General features: G+C 34.6%; 1 protein-coding gene across 4 annotated transcripts in view; it reads right to left on the bottom strand.

The window, feature by feature from the left end:
- Positions 1 to 3,458: 3,458 nt before the first annotated feature.
- FNDC3A (fibronectin type III domain containing 3A) overlaps positions 3,459 to 22,808 on the bottom strand; it is a 189,325-nt gene continuing 169,975 nt past the window's right edge. For all 4 annotated transcript variants that reach the window (XM_081127301.1, XM_081127303.1, XM_081127302.1 and 1 more), the window contains 9 exons: positions 21,396 to 21,501; positions 21,129 to 21,304; positions 19,601 to 19,714; positions 18,743 to 18,892; positions 18,361 to 18,644; positions 18,050 to 18,262; positions 14,972 to 15,138; positions 13,386 to 13,513; positions 3,459 to 5,978 (listed from right to left, as the gene is read on the bottom strand). In XM_081127301.1, the coding sequence (XP_080983427.1) occupies positions 5,664 to 5,978; positions 13,386 to 13,513; positions 14,972 to 15,138; positions 18,050 to 18,262; positions 18,361 to 18,644; positions 18,743 to 18,892; positions 19,601 to 19,714; positions 21,129 to 21,304; positions 21,396 to 21,501 (1,653 nt within the window). In that variant the 3' untranslated portion in view covers positions 3,459 to 5,663. The remainder of the gene's footprint in view (positions 5,979 to 13,385; positions 13,514 to 14,971; positions 15,139 to 18,049; positions 18,263 to 18,360; positions 18,645 to 18,742; positions 18,893 to 19,600; positions 19,715 to 21,128; positions 21,305 to 21,395; positions 21,502 to 22,808) is intronic.

Here is a 22,808-nt window from a genome sequence, read left to right as displayed (position 1 = left end):
TTTTATATTGGGTTATTTCGTCTCCATATTTTGGAACTCATTATGTTTTCCTATATTAGATTACATTAGCCCTTTTCTGGGATATGTGAAAATATTTTTTCCCTGTTTGCTATTTAACTTTTTATTGCTGTGCAGATTTTATTTTTATCGTGTTAAAATGATCAGTCTTTCCTTTAGTGGTCTCTGTATTTTGAGGGAGGATTTGAAAGGCCACCACCACTGAGATTAAGGAATTCTCCCACATATTCTAATTTAGTTTAATTTTTTACACTTAAATGTTTAATTCATTTGGAATTTATGCTGGTGTAAGATATGCATGATATGGATCCAAGTTTAAGTTTTATTTAGATGGTAGCCCAGTTTCCCCAACATTATTTACTTATATTATTCATTTTTTCTCCATTGACCTGAGGTGCCAGCTTTATCTAATAGTACTAAATTCCTGTATGTATTTGGGATTATGGACTTTTTCTATTCTGTTCCTTTAATTTTGTGCTGTTATTTATGTTATTGAGGCTTTAGAATTTAGTGGCACTAATCCTCTCTCATTGCTTTTTTTCAGTTTTTCTGTTTTTATTTTTCCAAATGCATAATACCATACTTTTATCTACAGTGGATTTATAGTATCTTAAAATTTGGCATTTCTTTTTTAAAAAATAATTCTTTATGTTGTCATAAACGGTGTGTGCTCTTTTTGGAAATGTGTACACTGCCTATTTCTTAGCAGTTTTACCCTCTTCACCCATCTGAGGTTATTTTGGGTCAGACTGACAATGAATGTACTCTAAGGTTTTCATAGCATGACTGGACTTTAAACTTCATGCTGGTTTAAATTAGTTTGAATAAAATTTAGAGAGTGATAGATTAATTCTATTACTATTACTACTTGAGCACCTAACCCATGAATTTTCCTCACGTTTTCTAGGTTACTTTTCAGAATATAGGCTGTGAGAAAAAGGTGTTATACTACTATATATGAACATTCTTACTGCAAAGCAGCTATCATTGGTAAACTGTGAAACTGTAAAGTGTAATTTCTTCTCTAAGATCATGGAGTCATCTGAGAAATATTAAGAATCAGATAGAGCTGATAACTTAGGTCTGGGCAGACAAATCATTTAATAGCTATCAAGGACAAAAAAAAAAATCAATTGTAAAAGAGGCACAACCCACCCACTGAAAGGAATGGGAACATCTAGGGAGGCCTAGGACATTTGAAAAGGAAGTGAGAAGTGGCCTGTGTCCTTTGCAAAATGGACTTAATGACTAGGTCAATTTATTATATTTATTTATTTATTTATTTATTTAAAAAAAAAATATCTTTATTGATTTCAGAGAGAAGGAAGGCAAGGGAGAAAGAGAGAAACATCAATGATGAGAGAGTGACCGATCGGCCGCCCCCTGCAGGCCCCAGACTGGGGATTCTTCCAGCAACCCGGGCATGTGCCCTGACCGGGAATTGAACCCTGATCGCCTGGATCCTAGGTCGATGCTCAACCGCTGAGCCGCGCCCGGCCCGGCAGACTAGGTCAATTTATTTGGACTCACTGATGTCCAGGATTCTCTAGTCCATACTGTTTATCAATCTTTAAAAAAACTGATGTGAAATTCACACAAAATTAACTACTTTAAAGTGAACAATTTAAGTGGCAATTAGTTCATTCACAATGTTGTGCAACCACTAGTGTTCCAAAACATTTCCAAAATAAAACCCTATACCCATTGAACAGTTAGTCTCCATTTCCTTCTCCTCCCAGCCCCTCGCAAGCACTAATCTCTTCTGTCTTTATGGATTTATCTAGTCTAGATATTTCATATAAATAGAATCATACAATATGTGACCTTTTGTGGGGTTTTTCACTTAGCATAATTTTTTCAAGGTTCATCCACATTGTAGCTATATTCCTTTTGAACAGTTAGCTTGTCTCATTTGTAGTAAGGGGCTATTAATAAAGGTACTTTTATACTGGATGAATGAATATTTAAGACAGTAGGTTATTCCTAGGGCTGGGTGTGGGTTTAAAAATGGGAGTAAAAGATGAAATCCTAGAGGAAAGAAGCTAGAGCTTTTCATTTATTCTGATATACCAGATTCTCCTTATCTGATTTCTCTTCAATCCTTAGAGGGTTGTGGGTTGTTAAGGATATGGGCAAGAGTTTAGCACCATGTCTGGCATACATAAAGTACTCAATAAATGCTATCATAAATGCATTAAAGCCAATTATTATTTTAATTTCCTTCTTAGAATATAGAACTTCTAGGAGACACATCAAAGGATAGTGGTCAAGCGTAGGGGCACCTGGATTCAAATCCAGGCTCCATTACTCATTAGCCACATGACCTTTGGCACAGCACTTGACTTCTCTTGTGCTTCAGTTTATACTTGATAGAGCAGTTAGGAAGATTATGTAACTATGGTCAAGCACTGAACACAATGCCTAGCACACATCGAGTGAATGAATAGATGCTAGCCATTATGATTTGAATGAGTGGCTTCATTCAGAGTGGCTTCAAAATCTATCCAGTTTCAAAACTCTTTTTCTCCTGGCTAATTTCCCATAGCAAGTATCCTGTTTATTATATAAGATGAAAAATAGCCCTTTGTAACATGTAAACATTTGAAGGCACCACTCTAAACAGTGAGAATTTGATGACAACTATTAAAATCTTAGTTCTTGTCAACTTTCTGTTTTTCTGAGTCTTTTCTCCCCTTTAAAATAAGTATCAGGGAGAAAATAATGAATAAATACTTCTGAGGGCATATACATTATCTTAAAAAGTGTCTATGAAAATAGATTACTTTAAAAGCCCTTATAAAATAAGGCATTATCATCATCTATGTTGATGGTAGGTGGTTAGGTTACAGGATGATGGATTTTAGTTTTTGGGGAACCATTCTTTCGCAATCTGTTTGCCAGACTGAGCCACCGTATACATGGGATCCTCCTGCAGAGAATTTATGATGGTGAGAAGGTATTTGTGTTGGAAACCAACCCCTGGAATGCTCTAACATAATGTGTGTATTTCCTGTTTCTAATCTATGGGCGGGGGGGGGGGAGGGGGGAGATGACGTGCAACACTATAAACCAGTATCATATTCTTTTCAAGGCTGGGGGGGCTCCTAGTTGTTTCTGTGGATTGATGCTCCTACATCCACAAAATATCTCTTCACAAGCTTAACATTTTAAATTTTATTGTGGTACCTGCATTTGTGGTAATTAGCTAATTAGAAGCAAGATATCTACTGAACTGCACAAAGTCAAGTCACTAGGATAAAACTTATAATTTTATTCTTTAATCTGGTATTTACCTTCTTGAATATGGGTCCTCAAATCTGTTGAAGATTTGAATACTGTTGGGAAAATTGTAAGCCCATTGCAAGAGTGGAGACCTTAATTTTTTCTAGAAGAGGCAGCAAATAATGAATGTATATGAATACAATAAACATATCTCAAAAAAGAATGATACAACTTTTATTTTCCATGGATTTTAAAGATACTTTTGCTACATAGTTTATGTATTTATGAGATAATATTTTTTTCCATTTGTATTAAGTTCAACCTTATACAATTTTAAAGTGATATGTTTGGTAGTGTATCTATAATCTTTAAAAAGTTTAGAGTTTTTGGAATGTATAGTATATGAGGTAAAATCAAGATTACATTAAAAATTGCTTTCTCTTCTGCACTAATTTTGCAGTGAGGTTCAAATGGCAAGTACACTATTAAATGACATTTACTATCAAAAATAGGAGTTCATTTGCATTACTATGAAAAACATAAGCCACTGTAACTGCTACAGTGGCACATTTTACCATTTTAGACATTCAACTATTATAGAAATCTCTGGGCTATTACACTCAAACTCATTTGTACTGCCAAATGTGGCATTTTTAAGAAGTTTCTAGAAAACAATCGCAATCACTTGTTTTTTGGGAAGTTATCAGCCTATACATAAGAGATTAAATTTAAATAAAATGTAAACATACAGTATATTATAGTGACAGGTCATTCTTACCACTTGGAAAGGCCAAGTTTATCCGTTTCTTTTTTGAACAAAGGTTAATGTTTTTTTCTACAGTATGGATCATTTGACATAAAACAATTACAACACATGCCCATTCTAATATAAGAGAAATTCTTCAGAGATCTTCAAAGTACAAAACATATGTCCTTTATCAAAGACTGACAAGTGCTTAGTAATCACTAAAATGCTAACTTCAGCAACTAAAAATTAGTGATTCACTATCCTAAAATTCAAATAATAAATTAAAAAGGCTAGTTACAAGTGTTTTACAGATAACAGATGTGATAAAACAAGAATTTTAGAAAGTTTCATTACAAACTGTATTATTACTGGCAGTCATTGACATCTATGCAAGATGTACAATGTGATACTTGACAAAATACAATCTGATCATCCAATAACTCACAGATGCAAGCTCACAAAACATTAATGAAGTAGGCAATTGCAAAGTGCTCTAATGCAACGTTAACCACATGCAATCAACAATTTGGAAGTATCCAGACAGACATTACATTAAACATTAGTTTTTTTAAGAAAGAAAGCAGCTTGAAGTTTACTGGTGCAAATTAATTTTGTCTTTAAATTTGGCACCCCAAATGAAAAGGTTAGGTTTGATTATGAATTCTGATGGTGATGGCAGTAGTTATGGAAGAAGCAGCGAAACTTATGGGAGTTCTTAAAACTGAGCCTATACCAGATAGATGAGTGTGAGTGTGTGTGTTATTTCTAACTTGGTATGTATAGTTTATATATATGCCACGTATGTACATGTATGCCCTTATACACATACAAATAGTTCAAAGGTTCACAAAACCAAATTAAATAGGTTTGAAATTCAAAGTTGATTATGATTACTTTTAAAAAGTAACTATTTAAAAGCCCTCTGTTCTTTTCCATGTTTTCAAGACCTGAAGAGGTGCCTTTTGAGTAAACATTAACTTATTTTAGGCCAAGTAAACTGTCTGTGCTTTCTTTAAGTGATTTATCTGTGAATTCATGAAGATATAGTGTAATAAAGAACTCCACATTCATCAAACAAGTGGTTTTTTTTTTTCATGCATATTCTTTCATCCAGTTTTTGTTTGCTAAGTTCCTCCAGTTATTTATCATAATCCCACTTACCAAATAATTAAGACAAATGAGGAGGTAGAAATATAGCACTAGACTGCTTTCACAGCATCAGATTTTTACATTTTTATATAGCATGTTAGTGTAAATTTTAATCATTCTGAATCATTCACTATGTAATAATCTTTAAAACAAACAGATCAGGTTGTCAGTGTTACACTCATGCTGACTGGTCAAAATATCCATTATATATTCTTGCCTCTTAGAAAGTTTGTTTGACAGGAAGGCATATGAAAAAGAAAAGAAAGAAAAGAAGGAAGGAAGGAGAAAAAGAGGAAAGAAAAAGCCCAACCAAATAAACCCCCCAAAATTGCTATTTCTGTGGCTTGCATTCTAATAAGGCGCCAGCCTCTACCTAACAATATAAGCACTGAAAATGGCAAAAATGATGAACTATATAGTCTCAATGCCAGTGCTAAATGTCACTGTTTTGGAAAAGCAATACAGAAATAATTTTAGTACATGACAAAATAAAATGTAATACAGTATTAAAAATAAAGTTATATTTTCACTTGATTACAAAGTATTGAATGATAAAGGCAATCAAAATGGAAAAGAAAGCAAATAGCACAAGGATGACGGCTGCGCACTGTTCATCACTAAGTGCTCGCCGGGCCCTCGTGGTTTCCACAGTGTCTCTGTTGGTGCTGGCTGGTGGTTCAGTCCTCTGAGAGATGAAGAACACTGTTGTGCTGTAGGGACCCACTAGGTCCTGATGCCCCACAGGGTCTTGGCACTGGCGAATGGCACACACACGGAAACGATATTCACAGTTCAGCTGAAGACTTGAATACCGGAATGAAGAGTCAGGACCCTTGTAAATCTGTGCGTAAGATGTTAGAAAAAGAATTATGTGTGGAGGCTGGGAAGAAAAATGTGTCAAAATTGGCTAGTTTCAGAATTATTTTTTATCATGGAAGCCAGTGAGTGCCACTGCTTTTATCTTTCAAATGACATTTAAAAAATACGGAGAAATTTGAAAAGTTACAATGTAAGATCTACCATCACAATTAAGAAGTGAGGATGTACCCCTCAAAGAAAATAAGCAAAATCAGCCCACAGGCATTTCTTGGTTTCCTCAAATGTAAGAACTCAAGCTTTTGTGAAATCATTCCATGAAAGGAGGAAGTATCTAATCTTGCCCCCCCCCCCCCCATTATATCTTTGTATAACTGGTTTCTGCACAATTTCAAATATATCTGTTGAATGAAACAATAAATAATGAGCTTTTTCTATAGGTCTCTATGACAAATCATTTAATAGACTTAAAGAGAAGCGATAACTTAGAATCACAGAATTGGATCTTAAAACCCAAGTCCTCTGCCTACACCTTAGAAGAGAAATAATAATAATGGAATTCCATGCATTTTCAAGAGTGTGTGCTAGTGATTAAGAGAATATGTATTAGAACTGGTCACCCCTGGGTTCAAGCTGTGCTCTACCACTTTACACTCATGTGATCTTAGACCAATTACCTTAGTATAACAAACATAATAGTTGTCATCTTGTATGGTAACTATGATAATGAAATAAATTACTACTTGTTAAAGCACTCAGCACAGTGCCTAGCATATAGTGAGTACTCAATATATGAAGTTATCATTTCCATTAATGAGTCCCTTCCCTGATTCTGTATGTGGGAAAACCAAGGCTCACAGTGACCTTCCAATTGAGTTCTCCCAGCTAGCTGGTGGGCTATAAGGCAGATTAACCAAAACCTGGGCTAGCATTCTTACAAGCAATTTTAGCTGCCTCAATCGTATCTGTGTTGTAAATCTAATTTTTTTACATACTGTTTGTTCCCAGGGGAATAAGAGCTCTGTCTCATTTTTGTGTCTCTAGAATCCAGCATATAATAGGTACTTAATAAAGGAAACTAAATTAGTGAACTATTTTTACTTCAAAATGTATTATCACTGGATGCTGAGGAGATTTATAAAGGAACTTTAAGGAGGTAAGCCTTACAATGAGTCTTAAAGAAAATAGTGAACATTACTTCTGAGGATGCAGATGAGCATTTCAGGGAGTGAGAATGTAGAAAAGGTTCACAACTAGGCAATGGTGAAAGGATTAACTTAAGTAAATCAAAAGGTATTAGAATGCAGTGTGAAATAGCACATATACAATGAGTTCAATTTAGTAAAAGTAAAAACCAGTATGTATTTATCTTATGGGTATCATGGGTTATATTTATTTTTATCTTTAAATTTTCTTTGCTTTCCATTTTTCCCCAGATAAACATAGTAATATGGTTAGGAGAAAAAACTCAACAAATGGCTTGAAAGTGATAGATAAGAGATTTGACAGGAGGAATATGTTAATACACTAGTTGGAAATTTAGGTTTAATTCCACAGGGGCTACTTTAGGTGTGTGATATTTAAAAAGTATTTAAGGAATCCTGATCATAAGGCTGAGGGAGGGATTGAAGGAGGTGGGCCTCCTGCTGTATAAAAGCACAAGGTTATGAGGCCTTAGTATAGTTTTTATGGATCATTTTTAGAACTGACTTTTACTTGATTAAGAGTTAAGAGTCCCTAACCCCCAATTTTCCAAGAGTTTAAAGCTTGGGCACCAAAATGATGTCAGTGTTTATGACACTGATGAAGAAAGAAAGAAGTTGGAGAGGAGAGATTGGGAGGGAAGATAAAATGATGAGATTTTCAATTTTGTGTTTTAGATGTTAGGAGGATATATAAATAGGGAGACATAGGCAACTGTAGATACAGGATTGAAGGAAACAGATGAAACTGCTTAAAGCTAATTTAAAAAGGTTTTTAATATACAAGTGAAGCTATTCAAAATAAGCCTCAAGCTTGCGATAAACTGGGTAGGGTCTCAGAATGAAAAATAAGATTAAAATGAATAACGCCATTTTTGCCTCTCCCACCCTTTTCATATTGACAAGGTAAAATTGTTGTGACCTTAATAAACAGTAAAGGACAAGTAAAAACTCTAATTCATAATTTTTTTGGCCCATAGCTATGGCTGGCAGATAGTATTACATATAATTAAAACAAAACAAAAATAAAACAGCCCCTTATTTGCTATCAATCAGCTATCCACTCATAAGGAGAGTGTGGCAAATATCAATTAATGCAGATTTACAGTTAAGAGAATGTTAGGTAAGAGATTATTATTTTCACTTCTGATTTTAATTAAGAAATGTAGACTAAATTTAAGCTTGTGAAGTTTATGCATGTTTAGCTCGCCAAGAACTTAGAGATAGTATGCCAACTGCAACAGAATTTTATAGGAAAACCTTTAAAGAAGGTTTAGACTTCCACAAATCGGTATCTGTCTTTATTTTAGCTTTCTGAATATATCACAGCATGGGGAAAATAACAACTGTAGAACTGAGGCCAATAAAAATGAAACCACGACTTTACCTGTTTATATCTATCTATACACTCACATTCTAAAACTTACTTGGTTGGCTAGATTAATTTACCAAATACTTTAATACTAAAATTTCAAAATAGTCCTGTTGTTATCTTTTAAGGACATGCGCACATGTTTACTATTAAAGATAATCACTTTTGAAGCTGTCATTACAGAGGAACAAATTCTGTTTAATTAGTTTTACTTTTAGTGTACATTACAATATCCATACCTGATTTTATACTGAATAATATGCAGAGTAACTCTAATACAATGATTTCAGAAATACATTACTTTTAAACTGAGTGCACTTATTTAAACCTTTCCTTAAGATTTAATATGCACTTGATTACATTTAAAAGTAATTATTCATAATAACATATAAGGCATATGCTGTCATATAATTTGGCACATACGGTCACATGTGATCCTTCTATAATTTATGAATATGCTATTGCAAATAATTATGTTGTAGTGATCAATGCATGAAGAGAACAGTGAAAGGGAACTGATGATAGACAAATAACCACATAGCTCTTGTCTCTACCATTACTCCCCTTTATTATTGCTGAGGGAATTGTAAGTGAAGTAGGAGCTTTTATTTATTCAAAAATATATTTACTGATTTTGAGAGCGAGAGGAAGGGGGAGAGAGAGAGAGAGAGAAACATCGAAGTGAGAGATTGAAATAATGATGGGCTGCCTCCTATAAGTCCCCTACCGGGGATCAAGCCCACAACACAGGCATGTGCCTTGATCAAGAATCAAACCAGCAACCTTTTGGTGCACAAGATGACGCCCAACCAACTGAGCTATACCGGCCAGGGTGAACTTGGAGCAGTTATTAAATTTATTGTGCACAAGCACCACTTGGAACTAAAAAAAAAAAAAAATTGTGGGTCCCATTCCTAGATATTCAGGTTCATTAGGTCTGCAGGGCACTCTGAGGAGCAATTTTTTGAGAACTTAAGTTCAGAGAGGAAGAAGTTGTATAGAATCTGACAGGCTTCTGTCCCAATACCCATTCTCGGATATTGCCAACAGAGTCCTGATTTAGGATGGGTATCCCAGCCTATGTACTAGGAGAAAACTGGCCTGCTTAACTCCAGAGGTAGGCCCTGGTTGGCTTTAACCCTGGCATCATAGTCACTTCACTGGTCCAGGGATGGCTTTGTAACCCAAAGTGCCCCCCCCCCAAGTGAATGAGGAAGGGTTAGCTCTCTATGGCTAAGGGCAGCACTGTGAAAGAAACCATGGCCCTGATGACTTCAAAAGTTTTTGGATCAACCAGTCCTAAAGCGTGACTACCTTCAGGATTCTCCCTAAGATGATTTACACTTAATTGCTTATAAAAGCCAGTTTGAGTTGGCTTTCTTGGTATTTGCAACATAATGAGTTCTGACACAAGAGCTGCCTTAGCCAGACTCCCAGGTGGGGTTGATCTGCTTTGAAAGTGGCTCTATTGTTCCCCCAATATTTTCATTTCACCTTTTTATACCACTTGAAATACCATTCTGTTTACAATGTACTTGCTTTTAAAAACACACACGCTTTTGAGAAGATCAGAGAGCCATCAGACACCTGACTTTTGGCATGAATTTTCCCAAGAAAATAGTCTTTCTTTAATGCCAGTAAGGTCAGCTATATTGTGCATATGAGAGTTATATGTGTAAGAGAGGGAGGCAAAAATCAGGAGTATAATTTTAGAGAATGATTACTTTCAGGATTCTCACTAAGAGGATTTACACTTAATTGCTTATAAAAGCCAGTTTGAGTTGGCTTCCTTGGTGTTTATTTGCAACATAATGAGCTCTGGGGGCAAGTCTAGCAGGGCACAGAGCAGCAAGAAGGCAGCAAGTTCTGGTCAAAGCCACCGACTGATCAAAGAGGGATAAAGAAAGGGAAGAATGCAAAGAATCAATTGTTGTTGCCCCACTAATTTGCTTCCAAATCCTCAAACCTAGCAACATTATAGGTTAAACAGGGTTTTAGAGGCTAGCCTAGAAACTCAACCAACTTATAAATAATCCCCTTCTTAAAAAATCAACAGTTTATATTGCTATAGAATAAAGATCCACCTAGACCTGGCCTCCTCTACTACATACTCCATTTTTGAACCTTACTCAAGTCACTCTGAGAAGTTCGTAATTCCTCCTAAGCTCATCAGTCCCCCAGAAGATTCACTAAAATGACACTCCTTTTGGAAAACATTCTAAAGCCTGTCTATAATAAATCATTCCTATAAGGTAGGTTTTATCTTCATTATGACCTTTTATTTGTTTGGCTATATAAAATGTCATGTTTATAAAATTTCTGCTTGCTTGCTAAATTTAATTCTAAACAACTTTTTGAAATAAGAACAGTAATTTAATAATATAGCTCCCCCCATAATTCTTCATATGTAGTATTTAATATGTGTTTTCAGTATCAAGTAAATTTTAAATAAAATATCAAATTCTATGGATGATATTGAATTCTTAAAAAAAGACCATTCGAACTTTTGAAATATAACTTACCAATAAATTGTAATTTTACAAACATTTAAGAGATTTAGATGAGCATACATAAGAAGTTTCTAAGGAAATTAATATTTTAAGTTTTACAGTGTGCTTACAATCTAAAGTAAATGAAAGTGATGATAGGGTTTAGCTTTTAGGTTAAATTAGAATTAGCAGTGCTCTTTATGTAGTGAAATGTTTATTAAAATTCATGTACTACTCAAATGTGGGGTACCTATTTCCTTTAAACATGTAATACAATTGCATTTTTTTTAAATACTAATTTTGCTTCCTCCTTGGAAGGAAACCTGCTTATCTGTAAATTATATTTAAATCTAATTATCATGTCAATTTGCAGATGGCTTAATAAAGAAAAACAATCACGTGCCAAATTTAATATGACTCTTTGGGGCCTTTTGTAATTTCAGTTAAGAAATTACACTACCATACTTAACAAAATTCAAAAGAAAAAAATGTATTTTTATTGGAAAATATCCTATTATTTTAACGGAAGTTATAACAGAAGACCAAAATAAAGATGACTGGTTTTCTAGTGGGAAAATAAAAAGATGAGATACTAAAATCAAAACAACCTAGTTTTAAAGCTCTCAAAATCAAGAAGGTTGACAGTAAAAATTGGAAAATCAGATGAAATAAATATAGAAATTAGGCTTTTAAGTTGCATAAAAAGCTCTTTATCTTTTAAATTTGTTGGCCAGGAAGTTGACATTTCCTCTAGGCTTCCACAATAACTGTGTGTATTGTGATATTTATAACACTGCACCATAATTATGACTATTACTATTACTGTAAAAGCTTCCATAATGATCTCTCTGCTTCTGCCCTTATGTCTGACCATGTGACAAATGGTCCAAATCCTCTATTGGCTTCTCATTTTACATAGAGTACAAGCCACAGTATGGCCTATAATGCCCTACATGATACCCACACCACTCAGACTGCCCCCCATTAACTACCTGACTTCATCTATCATTCTTCCCCTTGCTCACACTGCTCTAGCCATACTGGCCTCCTATTGTCCATTAAATTTAACAACCATACTCCTGCCTCAGGGCCTTTGCACCTACTGTTTCCTCTTTTTGGAACATTCTTCTGCCCTTATTTAGTTCATTTGGGTCTCTGTTCAAACTTCATCTGACTCCCCGTATAAAAACACTAGCTGTCTGTCCCCCTAGTACTCCCTATTCCTTTTACCCAGTTTTATTTTATTTATTTATTTATTTTTAAAGAAGATGTATTTTTTTTTAAAATATATCTTTATTGATTTCAGAGAGAGGAAAGGAGAGGGAGAGAGAGATAGAAACATCAATGATGAGAGAGTCATTGATCGAGCCCACAACTGGGGCATGTGCCCTGACCGGGAATCGAACCCCGATCGCCTGGATCCTAGGTCGACGCTCAACCGCAGAGCCACGCCTGGCTGGGCACCCAGTTTTTTAAATTTATTTATTTATTTATTTTTATTTATTTTTATTTTTTAAATATATCTTTATTGATTTCAGAGAGAGGAAAGGAGAGGGAGAGAGAGAGACAGAAACATCAATGATGAGAGAGTCATTGATCGAGCCCGCAACCCGGGCATGTGCCCCAACCGGGAACCGAACCCTGATCGCCTGGATCCCAGGTCGACGCTCAACCACCGAGCCACACCCGGCCGGGCCAGTTTTATTTTTTTCTCCACTGAAATTATCACTACCTAACATATGATATACAGATGTGTTTTGCTGCTTTTAGTATCTCTTTTTCTACTAGAATGTAAGCTCCATGGAGGCAAGGACTTTTTATTCAGTGTTATATCCTGAGTGCCTGGTCCAGACAGAGTTCAATAAATATTTGTCAAATGAATGAACACTTTAAGTGTAGTTCACATCCAAAAGGTTTTGAATTCTGAGATACTGTATAGTTACTAATGTTTGGAACATTGTAAGTACTGAACAAATTTTCTTTCCCAATTACACTTGACATATAATACGTTATTAGTTTCAGGTGTACTGATTTAGACACTTATATAACTTGTGATGTGATCATCCCAATAAGTCTAGTACCTATCTGACACCATACATAGTTATTACAATATTATTGTTTATATTCCCTATGGTGTACTTTACATCCTGTGACTATTTTTATAACTGTCAATTTGTACTTCCTAATCCCTTTACCTTTTTTTTACCCCCAACCCATAATCTGGTGACTATCAATTTGTTCTCTGTATCCTTGAGTGCACAAATGTTTTCGAATTAGGAAGATAAAGACAGTCAAATCTTGCATTGAAAAATTCATAAAAATGAGGAAGGTAAAAATATATATCCACAGAATTGTATTTTGGCACATACCTGTTTGAATTCAGAATCTTTTCCCACCATAACTTGAAGACTATAAATAACTGGATCACCTTTCATTGGCTGTAAACACTCCCATGTAATTTCACAAATGTGATCATTTACTTTCTCTATTTTGGGGGCTATGGAGAACAAAAAAATATAAATAAAATCTGCTCTACTTAATTTTTACTTGGAACATCACATAGACACTTGTTTTAATAAAAATTAACAAAACTTTAAAACTTAATTATTAACTTGAAATAAATACCAGTAAATTTTTGAAATTTGCAGAGAAACAGTCAATAGTTCATTTTATTATCTTCACATACAATCTACAGATGCTACAATGGATAGACTGACTAAAAGATCTGTCAAGGTAAGCACTGTTTTTATTGAGCAAAAAAGCCAATAAAGGGGTATATGGCAGTTCAAAAACAGCTACTATGGTACTTTTAGGAGCACAACAAGAACATGAAATTTATAATTTAATCTAAGAGGATGAATTGAAAACTACCCCTAGTTCTTTGACCACATATGATTACTTCACTCAATAGTGGGGTACAAAGGGGTTAAAATCAGCAATCTTCTTAAGGCTAAGAGACACTAAACTGGATGAGAGAACAGAAAAATGACTCAGCGGGACTCTGTCAACATTGTTAGAAACACTAGTCAAGAACAGTCCAGTTAACCACAGATCTGCTTAACAAATGGTATATTCAAATACATGATCAAGGACATTGTATTAGAAGTCTTTGTGATTTGTCCTCAGAGTGTGAGGAATTTTAGTGTTTTTGGCTAAAATGCACAAAATACAATCTTGCTGCAGTCACTTTAAAATAAGAACCCCTCTGAAATTAATGTTAAAGATAAGTGCATATACAAATGTATATGCACGTGTATGTATGTAAATATGATTTAAAATGCAAATCAACGAAGAATTTACGTTTTGCTTTACAGAAAACCTGGTTCTCTCCCTGAAATCCAAATAAATGAAATAACAATGACTTTAACCAACCAGAATTTGTGATTTTTTTTCCTTTAAGGAACAATAGCAGAAACAACTAATGGGTCTATTGGAAAACCAGCCTATCTGTTTAATTTAGTATTTAAAAAGAAAAGTTTTTATTGATTTTTAGAGAGAGTGTAGGGAGAGGGAAAGAGAGAGAGAGAGAGAAAATCATCGATGTAAGAGGGAAACATTGATCAGTTGCTTCCCACACACACCCCAACTGGGGACCAAACCAGCATGTGTCCTGACCGAGAATTCAACCGGCGACCTTTCTGGTGCATAGGACAAGGCTCAACCAACTGAGCTACACTGGCCAGGGCTCAATTTAGTATTTTTATGTTAGATTATTAAAAAGATCAGTGACAAAAACCAGTACTTGTCTGAGCATCAATGTACCAGATAAAATAGCTTTTATTATTGAGTTAAACTACCAGTAGGTGGGATCGGCTACCAAATTTCTTTCTTATAATTTAAACGTTGGACATATGCTGGATGATAAATTTTGGTAACAGTGCATAAAGCACTTGATGACAATGCATTTAAAAATGATTTGTTATTAAAGAAAATAACTTGAGGATGTATAACTTACCTTTCAAGGCAGCTGGGACAGATTTTGGAGTGGTGAAAATATATTCTTGGGAGAGAGGACCTTCCCCTGCTTCATTACAAGCTTGAATACAGAATTTATAGGATGTTGACTCATTAAGTCTTTGTACTTTGTATGTATGACATGGACCTCTGTATAAGGATACAAACCTAAAATGGAAATGATTCATTATGTGCTTTTTCATCAGATGATAATTACAGAATAGGTAAATTTCCCAATTTGGCATGGTTTTCTGAAAAACTGCTAAATTTCATATCCAACCATGGTAACTGTTTCTTTTCAGGCTTCTGATGGCTGTGTTTTAATGTACACATTTTTAAAGATACTCAAGAAATCACAATTTTCATTATAAGTTATTTCTAACTGGAGTCATAGGCATACAATTTGCCATATAAAAAATATAACTCTCAATTCCCAGGCACAATTTTAGGTGACTTGGTGATGTTGTCTAGAGATTTACATAGTAGTATGAGAGAATATATAATTTTCCATAAATTATCCACTCAAACTATTTGATGGGAAGTTTAACATCATATATGTTACCTATAAGTTGAATGTTCCCCAATATTTCTGACTGATTGTTGTTTAAATTTTTGGAAATTGGAGAATGAATAATTAACGCTCATATAGTTCTCTCTCTATATATTTTGTTAATCCTCAACTGAGGATATTTTTTCCACTGAATTTTAGAGTGAGTGAAAAGGAGGGAGGGAAAGGGGAAGAGAGAGAGGGAGGGAGGGAGGGAAACATCAATGTGAGAGACATTTGGATTGGTTGCCTCAAAAACACGCTCCGGCCAGGGATCAAACCTGCAACTCAGGTACGTGCCCTTGACCGAAATTAAACCTGTGACCCTTTGATGCATGGGTCGACACTCTAGCCACTGAGCCACACCAGCCAGGGCTCATATATATGGTGTCCCAAAAAAATGTATACACACACTTTGAATAATTATAAAGGCAGTGTTTATTAAAATACATTTCATTTTCAAAATTGAGCTATCAGCCGTTAAAGTGTGTATAGATTTTTTTGGGACACCTTTTAGTTCTAATAGTCTGAAAGCTGCAGTCAGGTTAAAAATGAAATATTTTAATGATCTGAAGTAACAGTTTTTCAAGAAGCAATAACCGAATAAGCCCTGCCTCTTTAATCTCATATGTGCTCGCGCATGCACACACACACACACACACACACGGAAAGAAAAAAGCCAGTGGTAAACTCACGGTTGAAAAATGTTCAACAGCCCGGCCGGGCGTGGCTCAGCGGTTGAGTGTTGACTAGAATCCAGGCAATCGGGGTTTGATTCCCGGTCTGGGCACATGCCCAGGTTGTAGGCTGGATCCCCAGCCAGGGGCGTGCAGGAGGCAGCCGATCAATGACTCTCTCATCATTGATGTTTCTATCTATCTCTCTCTCTCTCCTTTCTCTCTCTGAAATCAATAAAGATATATTAAAAAAAAAGAAAAATGTTCAACAATGACAAAACCTGTGGTCAGAAACAGCTGAAGTAGCATTCTGACACCATCTCATAGCAAATGTAAATAAAAGGCAAGTAACTACAGATATTAAATTTATATAGTAAACTCACTATGTCATAAATAATTTTAATTTATTTTCTATAGCCAAAGGCCACTAGCCATACCCTCTAACAATCCTCTGGGTGCTAGCTAAATATTAATTAAGTGTGAAGTTCTATAATAGAATATAAATTAAAGTCTATATAGTATAATAGTCTATAACAGAATACTGTCTTTCAAACAAATACTTATTATACCTGCTTCCAATAAATTTTCCTGCACTACTACAAATGTACATGCTAGAAAGGGGATGAAAATAACTTAGAGTTAATTCACCCAACAATAACATATATGAAAGATAAATGGCTATACCAAAACCCTGTGGCAAAACAAAGAATCGCCGCTGGAGATAAAGACAAAAAGTACATAAAACTCTGCCAAGAACAAAGGCTAACATTCACAGAGGCATAGATTTCAGGAAATGATCAATACCATTTGTTCTGTGTAATGCTCTTACTGATGATAAAGTATATTTAATTCCATGTGTTTTCTAAATGTGTATTTCTGATAAAGAGTACTTATACCATGAATAAATATTTCATTATTAACTAGTTGGCTAAGATACAAACCCAACACAAAAAACAAAGTAGCCTTGGGAAAAACTGTTACCAGTACTCTGAATCCATCAAATATACAAACTGCTTATAATAAACTGACTGAAAAGTAGAAAAGTAAAATTCAAATTCTTAAAATATTAGAAGAGTAACAGTTGTGCAGGGTATCTAGCATTAGTTGTATGGGATACACTGTCAAATCAACAGCCCCAGATTGGCATTTGAATAATGCATATTACAAATATTTTGAGTAACACTGTAATTTAAATGCATGTTTAGTGGGGCATCAATGTAATGAGAATGTAAAGGATGGCAGCATTGATAAAAACCTGAGTAGCAAGAGAACCAGATCATTAATCACAGAGTTTGACTGAAATGTGACAGTGAGGAACCAAACTATATTCATTTAGTATGCAGGCCCTGTGACAGGGGTGTGGAGGAGAGTGAGACATAATCCCTGCCTTAAAACATGCAATACCTGACGTATTTAGTCAGGGGCACTCACCTCTTTTCCCTTAGGTTGTCAAATAAAAAAGACGACAACAGCCAACACAACAATAGGAGTCCAGTGTAAATGAATCAAAATTATACCTACTTTTTTAGTTAGACTGGCAAAAAATATATCATATTTTTTGGTGTGATGCAGAATTTTAGTAATTAGTTTATGTGTGCCATGAGATGAAAAAGGTTGAAAATTGCTGGGTTAGAGAAGTGAGCCAAAGATTAGATCACTTAATTTTTTCTCTCTTGGCATCTCACAAGTTAAAAACAGAAAATCTTTTTGTGTTTTCTAATGCTTCAAAAACAGCACACTTAAAAATTCTTACACAAATCTGTTTTTGAAAATTTATTTACTTTTACTATTTATAAAAATTTATATACTCAAGACCCAAGAAACTACATAAAGAAGGAATTAAAAAAACACCTACCTTCCATTCTTATCCTCCATCTGAAGGTGGTACTGAATAGAATCTGTTGACAGTATCTTTGGGGTTCCTTCTCCCCATTTCAGCTTAAGGTTCTGGTGGCTGAAGGCAACACATTCCAGACGAGGTGGGTCAGGAGGGAGGGGCTTAGTTTTTAATTTTATCATGTGGCTGAAAGGACCAGCTCCAAGGCTATTCAAGGCTTGTATTCGTATCCTAAGTGCCACATTAAAATAAAAAAGTTTAGTTTATGATTACTCTATTTAAAGTGTCTCTCTGGTCTAGGCAAAATTAACACAGTTTTAACAGTATACCTGTATGTTGTATCTGGTTGCAAATTGTCTATAATATAGCTTGTAACCTTTCCTACTGTCAAGGGCTGTTTATCTCCAAAGTCTATGCTGTAGGCAAGGATTTCTGAACCATGGTCACAAGGCTTTTCCCAGCTTACTGCAAGGCATGTAGAAGGTGAATAATCGGGATTTTCTATATCATCATCACTTATTTCTTGAAGACAAGTCACAATACCAGGAACTGATGGTGGAGTCACACAGACTACTACTTCACTGAAAGGACCTGCACCCACAACACTCAGAGCCTACAAATTAAGAGAGCCCATAGTTAACAAAGACATGGCCATGAAAATGCTCACAAAACCCAGGACAGAGTAAGTGACAAGGCCCTTATTGCCTTTACCTGGATTCTGCAATAATAGGTAGTTGCTGGTGAAAGTCCTTTTAATTCATAACTGAGACCAGGCCCACAGTAACATATCTGCATACTTCCTTCAACTCCTCCCCACTCCAATCGATATTCGGTGACATCAGTTCCATTACTCAAAGGGACCTTTAAATTAAGAAAAGGATAAAGGTTTTAAGTTTCAACATCGATTAAAGAGCTTTTGGGCAAAAATGTTCTTTACCCAAACATACAAAAAACTGAATTGCTTTTGAATTTCTTTAAAATGTTTACGTAGAATTAAGACTACTCATTATTACATTTTTATTTATGAAGGCCACCTGAATTTAAGATTGGTCAAAAAAATATGTTTTCAATAAGAATTAGAAGTATGACTGAATCACTTTAGAAAGAGTACTTTAAGGCAAATATACTTCTAAATAATTCTATTAGGTAATTCACAATGGTAGAGCATACAAGGCTATTTTGTTAAATTTCAAAGGAAACTGAAAATGTAATTATCATTACTGATTATTACACAATAAATACACTGGAGACAATAAATATGAGAAATAGTATTATACTAATTCCTATGAATGTTTGTTCTGAACATTAAGCTAGCCAGTGGCTAAATATCTCAGTACTGAGACAAAAATTTAGATAAAACACATCATGAGCAAGAATCTAAATATTTGCAATACAAATATACCTTACTTAAATGCTTTAAAAAACCCCTCACTTTTTACTATGTGAATTTAAGGACTTAATTACTCTTTGTATAACTTAGATGAAGACATAAACAGTATCTTTATTATTTTATATAAACTATACTAATTGCTTCAGAAAGTAAACATAAGTCAATGGAAATGATAATACCTCCCAATTCACTTGTGCACAAGTTGCAGATCTGCACGTCACCTGAGGGGGCTTGCATTGATCTGGTGGTCCAGGGGCTGTAGTAATATCACATTTTTCTGAAAATGGTCCAAACTAGAAAAACAAATGAAGTCAGTGTTTCCATTTTTCACCTACTGAGTGCATAGCTCTCCATAAAAATTCACAAATAAGTGCATAATTCCTCTCCTTCAAGACTAATTGGTCATAATATAATTCTAAAAGCATTCACAGAAAGTAAAAAGATTTAATGATCATGGAAGTGATTATTGTGGGGTATTTTTAAGTTTCATTTACTATACTTTCTTCTCCTGTCCCTTATTCCTTCATTAACTACTTTTCGTAAGAAGGGCATAGCATTAGGGAATTAGGTAGGTGGGCTCAGAAAAAATTATGAGGTGTGAAGAAATAGATACCAATTAAAAGCATAAGAGATGGTAGGCATAAATTTTACCTTAACATTTACAATAACTTTAGAAGGGTCTAAAAAGTACATCCTTTGTAAATACAGAAAAGCAAGTATTTCTGTAAGATGATTTAAACAAATTATTATAAACCTAAAAATACAGATTAAGGATACTAGTATTAAAGATGCCACCCAAATGTACTGCAGCCCTGTGGAGCTGACAAGATGATGACTTCTGTATGAACTGCCAACAAGATATATAAAGTTGACATATAAGAAATTTAAAAATAAGGTTACAGATATAAATGCTGAAGAACTCAGCTGGAGAATATAAAATATAGTACAGTACACTAAAAGCCTAAATAATGGGGAGGAAAGAAGCTTAGTTTAATTTCGTGAAATTTCAATTACAGAATAATTCAAAGAAAGTGTTACTCAACTGAGGTAAGAAATTACTGCTTTGACCTTAGAGAACCTGCTTTAATGCAGAGAGATGAGAGGTTGTCATAGTTGAGTAGAGTCTGACAAACCTAAGCCTGAGGCTTATCTCTACTATTTCTTAGTTTGTGTGACTGTGGGCAAGATACTTAGTTTCTCTGAGCCCCAGCTTCCTCAGTTGTAAAACGAGGTATCACTATTTTGTTCATTTATGGAGCTGTACAGATATTTAGATAACATTTTAAAAAACCTACACAAAACCAGAAATGCTTAAAATGTGAAGTTTTTTCCCTTAGGCAAAAAATGAATCACAATTAGTTGCCAATGGAAAGTAAATGCTGCATATAACCAAACTCAAAAACCAAATACTTCATCTTATGATCTTGTTTCTACTCTTAAATTTACTAATAAGTAAACACGATTAGCACTACCTGAAAGGCAAATTTTAGCCCAGTTCAAGTCTAAAGTGTCACAGATTCTAAGTGGGATTTGAAAATACTGAGGTTCTATAACAATTAAGTTATGGTATATACTGACCTCTCTCTTATTTATCAGTATAGGCTTAAAATTGTAAATTGTGAACTATGAAGTCACAAATAAGGGGTGTAATTATATGTTACACGAAACACCATTGTGATTATAATTCAGTCATCACGGTATTCCTACCCCCATTTTGTTAGCTGCATGCAGTCTGAAGCTGTAAGTCTTTCCAGGAAGAAGGTTGCTCACTGTACATTCTATTTCAGAACCTTGGTAAACTTCTCTGGGTTCATCTTTTTCTACAGGAGACATTTCCACACCATAGCAGGAAATGGGAGATCCACCATCGACCAGAGGGGGTCCTAAAGGTTTCCGGAAAGATTTAGGCAACTTAACAGGAGGAAAATATTTAGTATTAACTTAATTATAATTTATTACCAAAATGAAAATTACCCCATCGTAATTGTATTTCTTTTGCTTTGGGTCTACCCTGTAATCTGGGAGGGAGGCATGGGCCAGGAGGCACAGCTGGAGTCTGCACAAGTAAAGTTTCAGATACCTGCCAAAACAAAAGCAAAAACAAAACAAAAATGCCCCAAACTAAATAGTCAGATTGCTTTTATTAAAGAAAAATAACACAAACACAAAGACTGTAGCGAATTTAAAACTGTACTTGACTATCGACTGAAAATAAAGTTCTGAATAAAATAAAAACTAATAAAATCAAAAGTAAGTCATTAAAACTCAAATTTTATATAGACAAAGACACTATGAATACTATATATAAAGTAAGTTACCAAAAACAAACAAACAACAAAAAAAACCTTTTTCCTTTTCTTTGCATAAATAGAAAACCAAAAAACCCCTACCTCCAACACAACCTAATAGACATTATTTTTGACCATGTCCAAATGGACCCACAAATCTCTTCTATGGAAGGATGTTTTAACATTCTGTAAATGCAATTTGCCATGTTTTCAGGAGGTTTAGACTATTTTGGCTACTTTACAGCATACTGTATTTTTAACCTAATTAATTAATTAATTTAAAAAAGCTCTTTTCTTCTTCCTTTCAACCTAAAAATGCAAAAATCAAGTAAGTTTTTCTAAATATTTGTCATCTTTCCAGGTGTTTGGTATTACTACTTTTAGCTTCTATGCTATTTTTAAAAAAAGTCTTTTATCTTAAAAGACATGGTCTTAAAAACACTGATACAAACCCAGTGCCATATGCCTTATCTGCACTGTATTAAGGTTTACACTTAACTTTCTTTCCAAACATAAATAAAATATTTGGTCATCACCTTATTCAGAAATGTACCCTATATAAGAATGCTATAATATTATATTAGAAAAATAGCCTTTTTTTTTTGGTGGTGTGTGCGTATGGGTAGGAAGGGTTTGCTTTTTTAAAAATCCAGTAAGATTTTTTTACTAGATAAAATGAAGCAATTGGATCCCAAGCCTGTTGGGTAGGACCTGTATGCAGTTTCAGAATACTTGCATTTTCAACAATTTGTTTTTTAAAAGTACTTTTACTGCATTAAATTCCATTTGAAAAATAATAATAATTATGAATGCTCCAAAAAACCATTCATGATTAAATTCATTAAAAAGAAAAAAATCACTCCTATTAAAAAACAGACTTCTCCATACTGGCCAGTATGGCTCAATTGGTTGAGTGTTCTCCTGTAGCATGGGAAGGTTGTGGGTTTGATTCAGGATTAGGGCACATGCCTAGGCTGTGGGTTTGATCTCCATTCAGGGCATGTATGGGAGACAACCAATCAATGTATCTCTCTCACATTGATGTTTCTCTCTCTCTCCCTTCCTTCCTCTCTAAAAATCAATTAAACAAACAAAAAAC

This window comes from Miniopterus schreibersii (assembly GCF_964146895.1).
Source record: "Miniopterus schreibersii genome assembly, chromosome: 2".
Classification (NCBI taxonomy): domain Eukaryota; kingdom Metazoa; phylum Chordata; class Mammalia; order Chiroptera; family Miniopteridae; genus Miniopterus; species Miniopterus schreibersii.
Note: the sequence above shows the minus strand (reverse complement) of the source record. Positions and strands in the feature narration are given on the sequence as shown.